At 37.9% G+C, this 18,478-nt stretch overlaps 1 protein-coding gene across 26 annotated transcripts in view; it reads left to right on the plus strand.

The window, feature by feature from the left end:
• The window catches only part of TCF4 (transcription factor 4), a 351,743-nt gene that overhangs the window by 217,274 nt on the left and 115,991 nt on the right, over positions 1-18,478 (plus strand). For 20 of the 26 annotated variants that reach the window (XM_082699615.1, XM_082699616.1, XM_082699619.1 and 17 more), the window contains 2 exons: positions 7,497-7,626; positions 8,107-8,156. In XM_082699615.1, the coding sequence (XP_082555741.1) occupies positions 7,497-7,626; positions 8,107-8,156 (180 nt within the window). The remainder of the gene's footprint in view (positions 1-7,496; positions 7,627-8,106; positions 8,157-18,478) is intronic. The other 6 variants (XM_082699639.1, XM_082699624.1, XM_082699640.1 and 3 more) reach the window with 1 other exon arrangement.

The following is an 18,478-nucleotide window of genomic DNA, read 5'->3' on the forward strand; positions in this document are numbered from 1 at the left end:
AGCTGTTCAAGTCCCCAGTTTGATTAATCGTGATAGTTCTGCATTCATTTCATATTTAGTGTTTGCCATGGCGGGTCTCTGGGCCGGGCACAGTAGGGAGGTGAACTACGAATAAGCCATTTTTCCTTTTAACCAGCATATAAACTCGTTTGGCCTTCCCCGCCACATATTCTCGATAAGCTATGTCCTCAAGAGAGCTCTTTGGGAGCTAAGCTGTGAACGCACATTGAGAGTCGGCCCACTTCAAGGAGGAGGCTGTGCGTGCCCAGCTTTGGAAGGATAGTCAGAACGTAAAGTAGTTCATGACGATTTGAAAGTTCCATCAGGCATTCACTGCTTCTCCGGATAACCTCAATTTCCTCACGTCATGTGGTAGGCTTATCACCTTATGTACAAGTTCAGAAAGTTATCAGGATACCTTATTTTAGTAAATCTTGTACGTTGGCTGTTAGACTTTAATTGAGAAGCCATGCGGGGTGCTGGGTAAGCAGACAGAGATCCCGGATCCTGTCCTCCACGAGGACAGTCTCAAAATAAAAATGTTTTTATAAATCCTTACTAGAGAGGAAGGCATTTTCAACAACCTTGAAATGGAACCTTCCCCACCCAATATGAAGAAGACTGACATGTGACATTTTGATACCGCTTTATTTTACTAAAATAGCAACCTGGCCAAATATACTTTAAAGTCGGCATGTTTATTACGGCCACGTGTTTATATTTATAGGAGAAGTGATGTTAATTCCCTAGTATGTTAACAGGTCTTATTCAAATGGTTCTATTTTTACTTTGGAACAAAATTACTAAAGAGAAACATTTTAAGGCAAGTAGTGATTATAGCACATTTATCAAATTATATATTAAATAAACTTCCTGAACTGAGAAGGAGCATAAACTGAAAAGAAGGTAGTTATCTTAAATTCTATATTGTTTATCTAAGATTTCTTCAAATCCATTTTTATGGTAGGATCCTGATTGCTTTCCTGTTTTTCTTTTGCTGAATTCCTACCTTCTCACTAACAAATAAAAATCCCCTTTTTAATATGTAATAGATGACTTGGGATTTCAGAATGGATTTTCAGAAACCACTGAAAGACCTCCTCACTGTATTGTATACAGTAAATGTTGTTTGTTGTAGTGCTGGTTTTTTGTTTTTTGGGGTTTTTTTTTTGAGAGGCAGTCAAATAGGTGAATGCATAAACCTTGCCAACCCTTGGGCAGTTGTAATTTCCATATCAAAATGCATGAGTTTTTACTTGGCTATTACTCTGCTATACATTAAGTAATAGTTACCATGGCAACCTTTGGATCACATTATAACATTTCAATATAAGGTGTTGTGTTTCTTTATAGGAAAAGACAATATACTTGAATTTTTAATGTATGGTGAAATATAATCACTACAAAAATAAATCATTTTGTCCAAGGTCAATCAAATGTTTTGGAGGTTATGCAGATTCCCAGCCAAAACTGTGACGTGCCCGCATGTGTGCTTTGTCATGTCATGGGGAACACATATTTTTTTAAAAATAGTACTTGATAAATACCACATAATATTCATGAAATGCCTGTAGTTGGCCTTGCAAAGAGAAAATACTGAACTCGTTTGAGCTATTTATGGGTGGCTAATGTAGGAATAAGAATTTGAGTTTATTTGGCATCACATCATTAATAAAATGTTATCAAATGCACGTCTTATTTTTAAATATCTAGTTGTACGATACATAGCGTGCCTAGTTTTGGTCTCACGTGTAGTAGAATTAAGCATAGCAGGTGCTTAGCTTGTGAACACGAAATTAGATGAGCCATTGAAATAATCCTTGTGGCAGTTCAGGAAGATGGCTACGAGCTGAAATCATCTAGATCGATTGTTGGCCAGTGTCTTTCTTCAATATGTCTCAAGACCAGCCATCTCTTGTTGCCAGTGTAGTTCTAGGCCATGGGGCAATCATCACGGTTTATGTAGGCCTGCAAATGTGGCTCTTTTTCAGTTTTTTATGATGACTTTTCAAAATTATTATCTCAATGTATACTTTTAATCTCAAAGTAGAGTAGATGATCCCACTGCCAGTGAATCATGCTCAGCTTTTGAGGAAACTTTTAAATAGTCATCAGTGGTTTGTAATATAGGACTATGAATTAGAGGGTCATGGGAAGGAGGGTAACTGTGTGCTAGACACCAGCTCTGCTGGACATTTTACATATGTTGTTTCATCCTCCTGATAACCCTGTAATAGAGCTCGCATTACTTTGTTTTTACAGAGGAGGAGAATAGGGCTTAGAGCACTTATATTAGTAACTCCAGCCACTGAGCTAGGGTTCAGTGTGACCTGACCTCCCAGCCCTCCCTCTTTCCTCAAGAGGTTTGGATTCTACTTCTGACTTGATATGATGTGCACTACACATTCAGACTAGAAATAAAAAGCATTGACCGAAAGTCCCTAAAAGAAAATCTTTGCTAAATGATAATTTCAGTAATTTACATTTCTCTGCAGCACAATCTGTTAAGTCCCGGATTATGAAAGTTACCCTTGCCATCTTATCTGAGTTTCCAGAGTTCTTTTTTGTGGAAACCAAGTATAAAACAGAACTCAAAATAAACTATAAAGGTGCATTCCTAGACATTCAGCTACTGGGAAAAGAGACTGTCCAAAGACTGACCTTCAGTTTTGAGCTTTGAAGTTCAAAACTGGACAGGTGGAAATATTGTGTTCTTCATTGCCCTTTGGTGTGAGATATATTCTGGGTTGCAGAGTAAGTGCCAACAGCAGCAAAATTATCGCCCCCTCCTGCTACTACAGTAAGTCAGCAATGGCCCTTCTGTGGTCAAAATGGCAAATTCAGCAGCAGCTATTCGATAGGGATTTGCAAAAACTTCCCCATGGCTGTTAGAAATCTTATTCAGCAGTGTCTTTGAAAACCCAATTCTGTGCAGAATTCACTAAGTAGAAATAACCTCAATTGTGATTTAAAAAAAAAATGTGATTTAAACAAATATAATTGGTAATTTTGCTCGATGTGTATTTTGCACTTAGTACTGCAAAGTCGATTAGGTATCCATACAGATATCCAGCATTCATAAGTTTTATGGTAGTTCAGAATTTTATTTCCATTATTAATGTAAAGCCTTCCAAAATTCCTGGCTTTATAGAGTCAGTTCGCCATACAAAGCCACTATACATCACTTAGGTTTGTGATGAAAGAATGGAATTGCAGCTGTGTGAGTACTAGAATACCCAAACATGAATTAGACTCACAAGCATTTGGCAATAGTTCAGAAAAGGAGCTTAATCTGGTTTCATCTGAGACTGCTTTTCTCTGTTCTACAACATCCCCCCAAGATGTTGTGTCTGATACCGGATCACAACGTAGTGGGAATGACGCAAAATCAGAGAAAGCTCTAAGAAACCAGGGGCACATTTGCTTTTCCCCACAGGTAATTTTTTCTCCTACTTCTTCCCCCCGCCCCCCACCCCAGATCCCAACTCTGAAATTCAAGGTCATTCACCTATTAGATGAATTAATTATAAGCCAAAAAGCAGCATTCATCGTACTCTGATCTCACTCATATCTATAATTAAGGGTAAATATAATCTTCCTTTTTAGAAAAGTACCACCCACCCATTACATCTAAAGTGCTGACTGAAATGAAATAATAGTTCAGAGCAAGATGATTTTAGTTTAACAAGAAAAAAGTTGATAATTTAAGCTCGAAGCAGTGAGTTCTATTTTTGATTACCATTCAGTTATAAATCTAATTTGAGATATATGCTGCTTTTCTGTTACTCAAGTTTAATTCATGGTTTGCATTCTTGGTTGCATAAGAGAACTTCAGTGGTTGATCAAGGATGTTAAAAAGCTTCCTGCCCCCCACCACCGCCCTGAAGGAATTAGGGCAGGGGTTGAGAATGTGTTAGACTGAGACCCAGATCTGATGTAAGACAAACAAAAAAATTTAATAGAAAGGGACCCTCATAGAGAGTTCTGCATTTGGCATTTGAAGGGCTCTGGTGGGACTTGGTGCTGAAGGGTTGGTTGTCGGGGGTGGGGGTGGTGGACCCCAAGATACTTAAACCCAGTTAACAGAGTCAGCAGGTTCTATTTTTTGGTTAGGGTATTTTAAGTCTTAAGATTGTCTTCGGAAGAAAATAAGGAGTGAAAAAGGGGAAGGGCTCATCACATCACGGTGCAGACAGTTAAACAAAATGCTAAACTCTGGGTTTAAGATTTACAGGTTAGCTGTGCGAGATGCCACATCTTGCTTCCAGTGTTTCCTGGCGGACTCGGGCAGCTCTGTACTGGGACCCAGCATAACCACAGAGCATGAGCTTGCGCAATGCGGAAACCCTGAAACCTTTACAGTCTTATTTAAGGCAAAGACGAGCTGGCCCATTTTGAACATAGGCTTTAGCTTCCAAACAACTTTTATTAAGTGAAAATTTGCGCCTCTCTCTCTCTCTCTCTCTCTCTCTCTCTCTCTCTCTCTCTCCATATATATATATATACATATATATATGTATATATATATATATATATATATACACACACACACACACACACACTCCTGCAGGTGAATTTATATGTAAATGAATGCCTTATCCATTTTGTGCCATATTCAATTTACCTTATTAAATGGAATGCCATTAACTTTCTAAGTTCATAAACTCAGGTTTTTAGCCAGTGGAAATTTTTTTCTCTTTATCCTCGCTAAAAAGAGTTAAACGCGTGACGTAAAGGCCAAACAATAGTAAATGGTTATTGTTCATTTTACAAGTATACTCTACAATAGGAACACATATATTTTTATCTTAATTTTCCCTAGGGGGGTGATTAGGGCCCCCTTAAGTATGAGGAAATGCTTATTTTTGTTGCTTTAGAAGAATGATTCTATTGTCTGAGAGAAAAAGAAAAAGGAACAAACAGGTCTAAAAAGAAAGAAACAGGAATGTGCTTTGTGAAAAAAAAAGGGGGGGGGGTAGAAAAAAAGATTAGTGTGAGCCTTTTCATGTGTGGAAGTGCTATCTGGTCTTAGTCCTCAGTAACTGTCCATAGTTCATGTGGCTGCACACGCAAGGGTTGGGTGCATGATTTAGTCACAACTGGCTCGTGAAATGATTTTCTTTTAAATTAACAACAGTAAGGTCAACCACAGCCAGTGAGCGATCTCCTAGTTATCATTTTCCATTTTTCACAGCTCTGCTGTAAAATGCTGCTAAAACACAATATAGCAAACTTGTTTGTTTTTATGTTGACCTATTGATTGCATCTACTTTCTTGGGAGTGGAAACCTTTGCCACCAGGACCAACAAGAATTAAGCAGTGGTTAAGCTCATTAAGGAGACAAGCAAGCATTTCCACATATCTGCTCAGTCCTTGTTTGAATATTTTGTATTATTTGAGAAAAAGGTAAATGAAGAATGAGGAGTGATGTCTGCCTAAAATACAAAGTTTTCAATAATGTCATCTTCACACTCCTCTTCTCATGAAAGGAAGGCTTATTTGTAAATTCCCCAGACTGTGAGGAGGTTGTGATTTAAATCACTCACAGCTTTTTTTTGATGGAAATTTCAAAGAAAACTTGGGCTTAAATAAAGATTTTGCTAATAAGATTTACCAAGAGTGAAATATCAGGTTCAGATTCTAAAATTCTTGAATGCCATCTATAATAAATCATTTGATGTTAGGCTGTTGGATTCCTGATTTGTAGAAAACCATTGCAAAGAGCTCTATATTTTAGTTTGTCCCTGGGTAGCATTTGGATATCTTTCTTAAGTTCGGAAGAGGCAGCAAGAGAAAGTGCAGATGTCAGGTTTTTATCTGGTAAATACTCTGGCTTTATCTGGTATCGGTGTGGCAAACACAGAGAGACTCGCCACGGATTTTCGCTCAAATTGAGCCTCCAACCTAAAATCTCATCCTCAAAGTTTTATTTTAAAGTAACGTTCGTCATGCCTCCCTTGGAAAAGTCTGAAACTGGAATCAGTGAAGGCAAGCTTGTCAGTAACTGATTAGTCCTTTTTATATTACTCATCCAGCACTCACAAAAATCCCTTGGAATAGAGAGGTTCTCTTTATGATATTTAGCTATATGGCCCTGGAAAGGGGAGGTTTGAATTTTTGATTTTCCAGCTTATGGGTCATATTTGACCAACTGCTTTCACTAGAAGACATGCCACTTTGTTGAGCTATTTAGGAATCAAAAAGACTGTCTTAATTTAAAACAAGGACTCTTTGTTTTAGTTGGTGACTGCCTTGTGAAATTTTTCAGTTCTCAGCGGGTTAACCAGGGAACAGGGGCAGAGTCATAATTGGCCTATTTAGAGTATTTTGCATGTGAATAGTGTGTTAGTGAAGCATCCCTAAGTCTGTTGTGAGTGACATGGTGATTAGAATTTAGATTAGGGAAAACACATTCTGTACTTTATCAAGGACAGTAATTAGTTCAGTCAGTAAAAGTTGATTACAAGTAACGATAAAGTTAGATTTTTAGTACTTAATTTTAAAATTTCTTTATTAAACAGTAAATTTGTTCTTAATATAAATGGTCGTATCTACACTTGTTTTCTTGCATATCAGACTAATTAAAAGAACAATGTGTTCAATGCAGAGTATAATCAGGCGATTTATATATTATGGGTAAGTTTTTATGTAGTTTTTAGACATTGTAATATTATTATCGAATCTTCTGCGTGTCATCCTTTTCGAAAGTTTAGTCATTTATCACCCTGTGGTAAGTTCATGATATTTGTGAAAGTTCTCTAGGACTCAGGTAAATGTTTAATCTGTGGGGATGTGTTTTAGCTTCCAGTAGTCCTCAAGAGGGCATTCTAATGTCCTTTAATTTGTTCCTGGTAGCTTAGAACGCCTCTATCTCTGTGATTCTGGAAGTTAGTGTGAGCTTTGAGTTTACGCCCGGCTCCGCTGGCATTTTCTCTTCTGTGGGTGCCGTGTAAATCCGCCGAGGGTAGAGCTGTGCCGATGGAGAGAGGCAGAGTCCTCAGTGGACGGGAGCATTCTCCACTCACCCCCTGTGCGTGCGTCCGAAAAATCAGATTCTTCTTGGGTTCTTGTGAAGGAAGGGCAGGGATAGTTCGCAGAGAGGAGCCCAAGTGTCGATTAGAAACAAACAAGCAAAAAACCAAAAAACCCCAGAAAACCCCCAAACCATGAGTCTGACCTAAATGCCCTCTTCTTTAAAAAAAAAAAAAAAAATTAAAATGTGAGCTGTCTTACGATGAAAATACTGTTGAATGAGAATCACCTTCTTCTACCTTCCTCTCAAAAGCAAAGAATTAAAAAAAAAAAAAAAAGAATCACAAACTTTGGGCTGGCTTCTGAGATTGCTTTCCCTTTTGTTTGGTTGTTTTGTCATTGTTGCAGTTTTACCAGATGCTGTTTTGTTTATTGCCTGGGTTTAAGTACTAACAATCAGTTGGGGGGTGGTGAATGCGGAAAAACTAACCTTACATGTTTGTTTTCCCTTTTTAACCTTTTAGCAGAGTCTCCTTGGAGGTGACATGGATATGGGCACCCCAGGAACCCTGTCGCCCACCAAACCTGGCTCTCAGTATTACCAGTATTCTAGCAATAACCCCCGAAGGAGGCCTCTTCACAGTAGTGCCATGGGTAAGGTATTCCTCTGTCTGAATGCCTGAGTGATTATTAGTCGTCTTTTTCTTTCTTCTCTCTTTTAATACCACACTTCTCGCCCTCCCCTCACCCCACCCTCCAAAACCATAAAATTTTCCTCAAATGTCAGGCTCGTGACCACCCCTCCCCGGTAGTACATTGGATGGGTATGTTAACAACTTCTAGTAGCAAGAGAACTATTTTGGTGTATGCTTATTTCTTGTTTTCTCTTGGCTGCCCATATAAGGCAACTTAAAAAAAAAAATCAAAGCTTAAAAAAAGTTAAAGATCTTGATTTTTACGAAAAAGGCAGAAGTTGATGTCTGCCAGAATAAAATACGATAGCGGTACTGACATTTTGCTAAGGTAACGACTTAAGAAAATCTGGTCTAATCTAAATGGCTTCGTGGTGTAATCTGTTTTAGTTAGGAAAATGGGCATGCGGGGACCTCACCGCCCCTCTTCCTTTTCTTTCAGAGGTGCAGACAAAGAAAGTTCGAAAAGTTCCTCCAGGTTTGCCATCTTCAGTAAGTACTGCTTGTTTCTGCTTTTGCATATTGTTTATTTTGTTGTTTCGTACCGATGCGAGGGAGAGGGGGGTGACAATGTGCTAGGCGCCAGAGCTGCAGGTTTCTCTAGAATGTGGCTGGGGTAGGAGTGACCTGCGTGTCCAGCCACCTGACCCGCGTTGGAGTGATTAATTGCATATCCTGGAAGGCTGGGTTGTGTTGATACTAGGCAGGTTAAGCTGCGAAGAGAGCCTTGAAAAGGTGCCTGAAGTTGGAGGAGTTTTACCTGTACAGGGCTTTCAAGAGAATGAGTATTAGTTTCATCTGTTGGTTAAATTCTTTGTCGGTATTATGATGATTTATGGATTTGCATGCGAAAGGAGATTTGTGGAGAGGATTTAGGAAAAATTTACATGGGTTTCAGCCCAGAGTGCAGAGAGAATGTCTCTATTTTCTAGAGAGGTGATGGAATAAAAGCTTCAGAGGTAGCCGCATCAGTAGCCATTTGTGTCAGGAGTACCAGGTGACAACCAGAGGAAACATCTGTAACCAAGAGCATTCTGGGTCTTTTTAATACCTGGAGCTGGACTCGGGCGGGGCTGAGGTCCTTCCAGTCTCCAACGTCGCAAAAGGCTGTTGTGATCACAATTAAATAAGATCTCTTTATTTTCAATTCTTACATATATTTTCAAATCTGAGTTCCTAGATGGTTTTGTTTAATTTGGTTTAGCACCAGTCTTTCCCTAACGAGCTTCCTCCTTACGTAGAATAAAAATATGAGTTCCTCTCTCCTTCCTTCCTTCCTTCGAGATAGATACAGGTATAGATACACAGTTTTGATTTCATTTAATTTAATTCTGTGCTCTGTGGGGCACTAGTATTCTTTGAAAAGAATGCTAATGAGCCCTATTGTAAGTTCTTCTCCTCTGAAATAAAATGATATTTGGGTTTCTGAAAACATATTACCAATCAATGCTCGCATATTAGTTTTACTTCATTTTTAATAAATTAGGAGAATAATAGGTTTTGCAAATGTGCTAAGATTAGATTAACCCAAACACCTGTGTATTTGACTTGATTTCAGTTCAGCTCATCCAAAAAATTATTAAGTGAATATATCAGAGTGAGTCTTTATCAGGGGAAAAAACACAAATTTTGTATGCTGATTATCATAGACTTGGTAATGTTGTAGAAGCATCACAAAATTATCCATAAATATAGAAAAATATTGTGTAAATAAAACTGCCAATGGTGTATAAAATAGTCACTTTGGACTACCAGTAAGTCACTTAAAAATGTGCTGAGTGGTTTATTCTTTAAATTTCTATGCTGTATTGAAATTGACTAATATCCCCTCAGGTTTTTATAAGCATATTTTAAGCTTGAAGTTTGTGGTGGATTTAATGTAGATGAAACTTTAGCTTTTAATAGCTTTTATGACAACTTCAAATGATATAGTCCTCACAGCTGTTTACATTTTAAACATGCCTGAACCTAATACGGACAGTATTAAATACAGTAAGTGGACCTTTGACTCTTCTGAAATGATAGAATAGCTGTGTGTCATAAAAGCCATGGAAAACTTAAAGCTATAGAACCTTATTTTTGCCTCAGAATCAAATGAACTTTGTTTTTTCCAATGCTAAAATTATGCAGAAATTGACACAGTTTCCAAGGAGTGCTTTGGTATGGCATTAGATCATATCTATCTGCTTAATTGTTGTCAACAATAATTTCTCCTACTTCATTGTAAATTTTTAAGTATTTCCTTAGAGCTAATTTTCCCTATAGAAAATTTCACTGAAAATAGTTTTTTCTTTGCTGTTTAGACAGTTGGTGTGTTGTTGATGTGTTGTCAGATGTTCAGAAATATAAAAGTATCTTTCCTTTCTTCCCAGTAGATCTGGAATTGGAAATTTAATTTGTATTATTTAATTTTTGGCTTTTGATGGTCAGTTCAGGATTTACTCTTCTTAGACAATTTATCTTGGCTAAATGTTTTAATGGTCCTGAAAGAACATTTTTGTAAATAAAGCCTGTTTTTGGAAAGGCAAGGAGGAAAATTCAATTGAAATGGAAATTTTATCCTTGTTATTTTTTATTTGTTTTTTCTTTTTTAAGCAAAAAAGGATGACTTAGTTTGGTCGATTTTAGAATCCAGTCATCTATTTATTGTTACTACTTGGAAAAAAAATCTCAGCTCTGTTCTAATCACAATTTAACTTAGTTTATATTAGGTTTGTTGTATGTATTGGATTGCTTATTATTTACAATAAGATCCACATGCCTTACCACCACACAAAATATATATGTTTTAATTTGATCTAAAGAGTCTGCAATAGTCACTGTAGCACATTTGCCCCAGTAGACCCATATTTTCATATTTTTAGACCTCTGCCATGTTTATTCTTTTTTTAAGCTCAAATAAAAACGATGACTGTAAATCTGACAAGAGACACTTCCTAAAACTTGCTTCAGTATGTGTGAATACTTTTATTACAAATAATAAATTGGGGCTAATCAAAGGTTTCCTTTGGAGTGATTACGACTAGATAAAGACATTTATATGTTTTCTGCGATACATATTTACCGTGATAAATAGTAATAAATCTGTCACAATCTGTTGTGTCAACTCACTTTTCCACCCCCCCCCCTCCTTTCCGACATGGGCCCTTTCTCTTCCTTAACCTAAAACAAAGAACATATAAACTGTAACATCTGTAATCAGATAGTACTTGTGGCTTTCCCGGAAGACAGAGGCTGGACCTCTTTTGTCGCCATTAGTCTGGATCTTCCCAGGAAATGAGAGCAAAGGGGCTCGCCTGGCCCCGTTTTTCAAAATACTGCAGCATCTGTGGGAGAGAGGAAACATAAGCCTGGCCCAACATCATGCCATCGATCTGGCAGGATCCTTGAATGTGTTTGTGCTGTGCATTGCCTCGAAGAGACCTGGAGTCACGGCGGAAGCGTGACAGTGATGGGGCGGCGGGAGGACCATCCTGTGGGGTCGCCTTGCACAGGCGCAGTGGAGGGGAGGAAGTCTGGCCCCCTGGACCGCCGAGGCCTGGAGTTAGGGCTGGGGTGATGTCTCTTTAAAGGGAAGGCTGTGCGAAATGACAACTCTCTAATTGCCCACCAGAGCCCTGCTTAGTACTGCAGAACATTTTCCTCTTCTCTGCTCAGATCGCAGTATGTTCTTTTCCTTCGCAGACCAGCTTCTTGTCGCCCCCATCTCTTGATGGGAGTTCGACAGTAAAGCTTCCTTGTTTGTTGACGCCAGCCTCCCTTCTACCTGTCTGATTTCTTGGATCTGCACGTGAACTTCCAGTCTGATTTCTGTGTCTTGGATTTCTCTTTTAAATCCTAGATCTCAAACTTAACACTTTTCAACTCTACTGCTCTTTCCAGCAGATTTCTTGTCTTTGTATAGCCGCGTCGTCATGCATATTGAATCCTGAACTCATGCGGAGAAAAATACACCCATTAAATCACATTTTTGGGGAAAATGATCCATAATTCTTAGAAATTTACATGGAGGCATTAAAATCTACAAAGCAAAAAATTTTCACATTGTGCTGTTCTAAAATATTTTTTTTTCCACACATACTTAAAAAGCACAAAGATAGGGTCTTTCGAGAACTTTATTGGGCCCACCAATATGGAAACACAGAAAAACTCCATCTTCTTATAATTTGAATGTGAAATGACATACATTTAACCAGAAACTGTTAACAACAGCAACCAATTCTACTTCGAACATGGGTGGAATGTATCTTTACTTCCAACTTGAGTTTTGAAACTTCAATGACAGTCTCACTGTCTTCCCCATTTGGAATCCCTGGAACTTTAGATTTCTAGAAATAAGAAGTTTTATCCTTAGAAATAGTTTATGGCATGTCTTATCACCAGGGATTTTTCCAAACTGAACTTTTCAGTAAAGTCTTTTTTTTTTTTTTTTAATGTTACATTACAGTTGTTTTTTCTTTGCTTGCTTATAGTTTTCAAAATCACATAGATCTGGCAAGCTTTGCATTAGGTGGTCAGAGATAATTTTGGACACATGGGTCCTAAGGACAACAATCTCTATGATAGTAAAGATTCTAAAATAAGATTTGGGCACTCTAAGAAACTTTGAGATGAGTTCATCATTAGGAGGACTTGAAAAATAAAAATTCAGTGTGTATAAGACACCAGGTTTTACCGATTTTCTTAACAGAAAAATGCTTAAAGAAAATAAAGTCTTAAAGTTTAAATGAGACTTTCTTTTACAGAAGAGATTATTAGGAATATCAGGAAAAGTTGGGTAATGTTGATGGCATTAAGTATCCTGTGTCTTTTACAATATGTAAAAAACTTTCATATTTGAAGGTTTCAAAAATGATGTAGAGTTCATACCTTAAAATACTTTTGGAAAAAAATTTTTTCTTTTTCAAACGCTTGAGGAAATCACAATGTAAAAAAGAAGTTGGTAATCATTTTTTTCCCTTTTAAAGGCTCAGAAATTATATATGACTGAAAACTTCAGTACTTAAAATATATCATTTCCCCATCACTTTGAAATTAATCATAAATCACAGTAATGCTATTACATGTCAGCAGAATTTTAACTTGAGGGATAATATAGCTTTTGTTACAATAAAATTTATATTAATTTTAATATAGTGTCAGCCACCTGGACACCATCCTTTGTAGGAAATTCTAGAGTAACCAGTTATGTGATAACTACCCCTGGAGGGGTAGATCCTTTGTGAAAAAGTGTAACCATAGATGTTTACATTAAAATCTTTGGATAGCTCACAATAGTTAACTTTAAACTTAGTGTACCCATTCTCCAACTAAAGATATTGAAATATGAAGTTCAGATATTAGAATTATGCTTACTAGTTGTAGAAATGTATAGACAGGAAAGAGATAAAGTATAATGCAATTAAATCATCCCCAACAGGACAAAAGTGTTATTCACGCAATTTACACAGAATAGGTCACATGACACCGGGGAGTACCTTGAAAGTTGAGAAGATGTTCATCACAGAGAACATATATTTTTGTACAATTAATATTGAATTCACTAAACCAAAAGCTTCAGAAGTTCAGCATATACATTCTTTCTTTGAAAACCAATCTTATTGTCTCCATTACAGTTAGAGGCTACGGACATTATGTTTTTTTTATGAATTGCTGGTCATGAGACAAATACAGGAGAATCTCTATATTTAAAGTTTTTATTGGGGGTTCTTAGTCTATTAAGAATATTTCATAAGCGTTATGAGATTCATCCAAATATTCCAATCTCTCAGGAGTTTGCTACAAGATTTCTGTATTTTTGTTTGGAATTTTGGAATAATGAAATCTCTTTTCTATCATCCTCTCTGTTATGCAACCTATTCCTGTTCCCCTTAAAAGGATGACTTCTGGTGTGTATATTTTAAATATAAAGTGGCAAGAAATGAAATGAAGAAGAAAAACACAAAAGTCAACTATAGAAGAAAGGTTTGCATATTTGTGAGCTCTTCTGGGATTATCTTTACAAATGAAAAGGATATATGTGTCAAACACTCCGAATGAGACACAACCACCTAGTTTCCTCCTCAATAGAGATGCCTTCCCGGCCCCCTTTGTCTGATTATTCTACCAAGCAAGCTCTTCTAAGGTGGCATGCTTGATATCTATTCCCCCTTGCCCCCGTGGGTATTTTTATCTTTTTAACCAACTTTTTGATATTTCACCTCCTAAGATTTATCAGGACTTTTGCTAAGATTTCAACAACTGGAACAATAGCATTTAGTATAAAACTGGCCTCATTTGTTGAGAAAGGAGAAATACATTTCAGGAAACTGTTATTTGGAACCTTATTTTATCACTCGCACTGAAGAGTGTATTTTGGTGTGAAGTCTTGGACTCCGTCTGAGTGGTTTAATTATTAAGAAATCCAAGAAGCTACTGTAAGGCGGCTTACCTAGAGAGAGAATTGTAACAGGCTTGCATGCATTCTGAAATTATACAAGCTTGTTTTGCAGCGTGTGGTTTGACTGTGCGTTTACTTTATGTTTGTGGAATAATATAGATGCTTGGCTCAATATTTGGTCAGGAACCATTTTTTAAAGTTCTGGTATTTCACTGATTGAACCATTCGTTTTATTTTCTAACATAGAAACTCTATATAACTCACTGCCCACCCCACCCCCCAGTCACTGACAGTTTCTGTGTTTTCAAGGTATGTTGTCCTGATTTCGAACAATAGTAAAGTTTTTGTTTGAAAGTCCCAAATCAAAATCAGATAGAACTTGGAGGACTAAGTAAGAGTCTCTCAAAATATGTGGCAATAACCCTAAAAGGAATGAAGAGTCTCTTCGAAAATAGCAAACTTGTATTTTCTTAAGGCAGATTAAATTCTGTCAGGCTGTTGACAGACACTTGCTTTGTTTTGTTTTTTAAATAAATTGCACTGAATTCTTAAACTGAACATAAAGTCGCATTTCCACGCAATAGCATAAGATTCTCAGCCTTGATCTCATCTGTCCCAGGGTGTATTTGTGTAGTGGAGTGTGCTCTTTTTAAAAAAGAATAAGAGGTTTTATGAAATGCAGTGTAGATTTTGTAGTTTTAAATACTCAATTATTTTATCTCAAAACAGCAGCATGTGAATGATTCCGGGTTTGTTTTTTTTTTTTTTTTTTTTTTTTTTGGTAGTTGCTGCTGTTGCATAGGTACAGAGCTCTGTGAGTTTTATGCTTTGCTTGAGCTTATACTCCCTCTTCAGAGAAATTAAGGTAGTGCAGAAGGGTCTGCATTTTGTAGGATTTGAAGGTTGAAAAAACGCTTTAAGTTTCGGTGAGAAGCACAGATTTCCATTCTGAAAGAATGTGCAAATTCGAGTTTGAAGAGAACACTTTGAGAGGTCTATATTCAAGTCGTGCGGCAACAGCCACGATCATCTCTTTAGCCTAACTTTGTCATCTGAGGAATTAATCAATCCTAAATAACGCCAGGAAGGTTGAGACTTGATAGATAAGCGTTTGTTTCTAGAGTATTCGGATGAGGACCTGTACGTGTATGCAGTGTCACAAGGTTCAGTTTGAGTGTTCAGTGGGACAGAAGAAGAAGAAGGGCGTTTCTTAGCAAAGCCCCCTTGGTAGCAAAGTGTAAAGAAATGTTTTGGCGTGTTGCTGTGTGTCAGTAGTGTTTGCAACGATGTCGATTAAAAGGCATTTCCTTTGTGAAACATGGACTCATATTAGAAAGACTTAGTGTTCTCAGAAAAATGACCCTTGTGGTATATTTCTCACACACATACAGAAACTGTCACTGTTCCCACTTACTGTTACCATCTAGGGATTTTTTTTTTTTTTCCTTAAAAAGAAAAAATGCTGTTTTGGAGCAATTTTGATACCATCTGAGAAAGAGTCTGTCTACAGCAGCCTCCTCCTCCCCAGCCTATATCATCCTAAATATGCCTCCTGGATTATACTTCTAATAACACTGTAATGGTTTTCCTTGTACCGATTGGTAGAGTATATCATTAGCTGCCTTGAGAAAGCAGTTTCGAGTAGGAGGCCGATTTCTTGGTGTTAACGTTTTCAAAGTAACCCTGTTTGGGGAAATCAGTTGTTTCACAAGTGCTCAGGTGTATTAACCTAGGGTACAATAATATTTTCTGGCTTGCTCATTATGAAACGAAACTGAGTACAAAATAATTCAGTAATAAGTTGCGTATAAAAACCCGAGCTTTAGCATAGGAAAGTCTGAGAACTTGAGAGGTTAGCAGAGGAGATAAAAAATAAAATGTGTCGCAGGGTCCAGTAGTAGTCAACTCTTTTCTCCTCACCACTGAAGCTGAGGTTTTGAAAGAATGTTCATGGCCTGGGAATTAAGACTTTTTGAATCAGTTTGAAATTTGTAAGCCATGAAGCTAAATAGAAAATCAGTCTGTTTCTGTAACTATTGTACTGTTTGAAAGTATTGTTCTGTCATAAAAAGGTACAAATTCTGCCATTTAATACTAAGGCATATGCTTCATGAGTGAAATTTTATTGCCAAAACCTGTGGGTTCCTCATAGAGTGCCTTGATACGAATTTTATTTTTAGATATATACAACACATTGGTACATATCATCTATAGCTTAATTGATAGGGTTGGGCAAAAGAAATGGAATTCAGCATTTTTATTATGGGCAGATAGAGTTGGAATTATGAAATTCACATCCCAATAAGTAATTATTCTACAAACAATGATGTTTTGTTTTCCCTTCAGTAAATTCCACCAGCAACCTAGCTGTTAAGCTGAACCCTATGATAACAAACTGGGGGCGTCCCGGTGGGAGGGAGAAGAAAGCATTTTCAGAAGTTTTCATTCAGTCAGTCATTTCTTTTTTCTTTTATACTTTTTCAAAGCATATTGTTCAACTAACCAAAAAACTCGACACAACGAGCAGCACCGAATAGGTCTTTCTCTTTAGTGTCCTCTTTATTTAAATCATGAAGCTTCACCGCTGAGGTCCTTCCTGTTTAAGGAAGTTCCCTGTGTTCTGTCACTCACATCCCCAACTGCTGGGGATGACCTTAGTATTTTAAAGAGCATGAAGTCTGGCGTTTTGAGAAGGCCACGCGTTCAAAAAACCAATACACGCAGTGAAACACAGGGCTTACTGTCCTTCAGGCTTGATTTGGGGATGCTGAGTCCCCTTACCCACTTGTAACCACCTTGAAATGGATAAGGATATTTTTTACATTTTTTTTTGAGGGGGCGGGTCCCATAAAGGTTAAAGTCACTGACTTGTATATTTCCTTGAAAGGGATTTCCAAGAATGATGATAGTAATAAAAGTGGGGTACTGGGAAATAACACTGCACTAGAAAGCAAGAGATCTTCCTAACTAATTGTCCCATAACCTTTACTTAATCACCTCGTTGCCCTGGTTGGGTCACAAACCTATTTCATGGTATAGATAACACCTTCTTCAAGAGATGAGGTTGATACACTCTGGACAAACCCTTACCACCGTGCTTATCCTGAGCCAGGAACTGAGCACTTTGCCTCCAGTAAATCACTTTAACGCTGACAAAATCCTAGGAGATGGGATAGCCTACTCCTCATAGCTAAAGAAACTAGACACAGAGGGGTAGAGACACTTGCCTGAGGTTACACAGCTAGCAAATGGTAGAGCTGAGATTGAGACCCTGGCAGTCTGTCTGAAGGCTTATCTGTCCTTACTCAGGATGTTATGCTGCCTGCCGTTGGCTATTCAGAACCCTCAGGAGAACAAAAAGGTCTCCACAACCTGATCCAACATATCAAGTATTTGCCTCTCTGGAGCAAATTAAATATTCAAAAGTTTCATCTCACTGTAGAAGGACCCTCGGTACCTCTAAGGTGTTCACTGTTTGTAATGTACAACTTCTGCCCAGGCAGACCCCTTAAGGAGACTAGACCATTCAATATGCCATTTCTGCAACAGAGGCAGTATGATCTAGTGGTTAGGAGCGTGGAATCAACTGGGTTTTTTGTTGGCTGTGCTGCTTACTAGCCACATGGCCTTGGGCACGTGATGTAATATCCTTGAATTCTTCCCTTAAAAATGAGGGAAATATGCATTTCCCCCAAGGATATTGGGAGAAATAAATAAATGACAAAATATATGTGATGTGTTCTATATGGTCCCGACACATTGTAAATATCTAAGAAATGATAGATAACCTCTAATGACAATAATAATAAGCCCCCCCACAATGTTAACACCAGCCGCAAGGTAACCTACCCTTTCTTCTAGCACTTGGGGAAAATTGAACACACAGCTTACTGGTGTAGTTAGCAGCTGAACAGAAACTAAGACCGGGGTCCCAGCTGCGTGTAGAAGAATTCTACCTCATGGAGGTCACTGTGTTTTTTTCCCCAAAACTACAAAAACCTGCAAGCACTTTTTGTATATCTTTGTCCTTGTAGGAGTGTCTTTATCAGGCCAAGACACCTAGTCAGCTGTTTTAATCATTAGACTTAACCACTCTACCAAGTTTGTGTTGCAAGTATGTACTCCATCTTTTTTCTCTTGAAATGGGACATCAGGCCAAAATGACAGAGCGCCTCATAATATGATTCTCTCTGCCAGTAATTTGTTTATGCCTGAATCAGTCCTGCCTCTGAGCGATAAGGAGATACATGCTTCTCCTCACATCCTCTCTCAGTCTCACTGTAATTGGTCAGAAGCGGGCCCTCCCGAGTGATGAGCCACCTTTGTAGGACTGGCTCTGGTCCCCATGCGAAAAGGTCAGGCCTGGGGTTTTGGCTTCATTTGGCAAGATGTGCTGAGTAGGTGGGAGCGGGTGGCACTTTCTTTCGCTTCTCAA

This window comes from Mustela nivalis (assembly GCF_964662115.1).
Source record: "Mustela nivalis genome assembly, chromosome: 14".
Lineage (NCBI taxonomy): Eukaryota > Metazoa > Chordata > Mammalia > Carnivora > Mustelidae > Mustela > Mustela nivalis.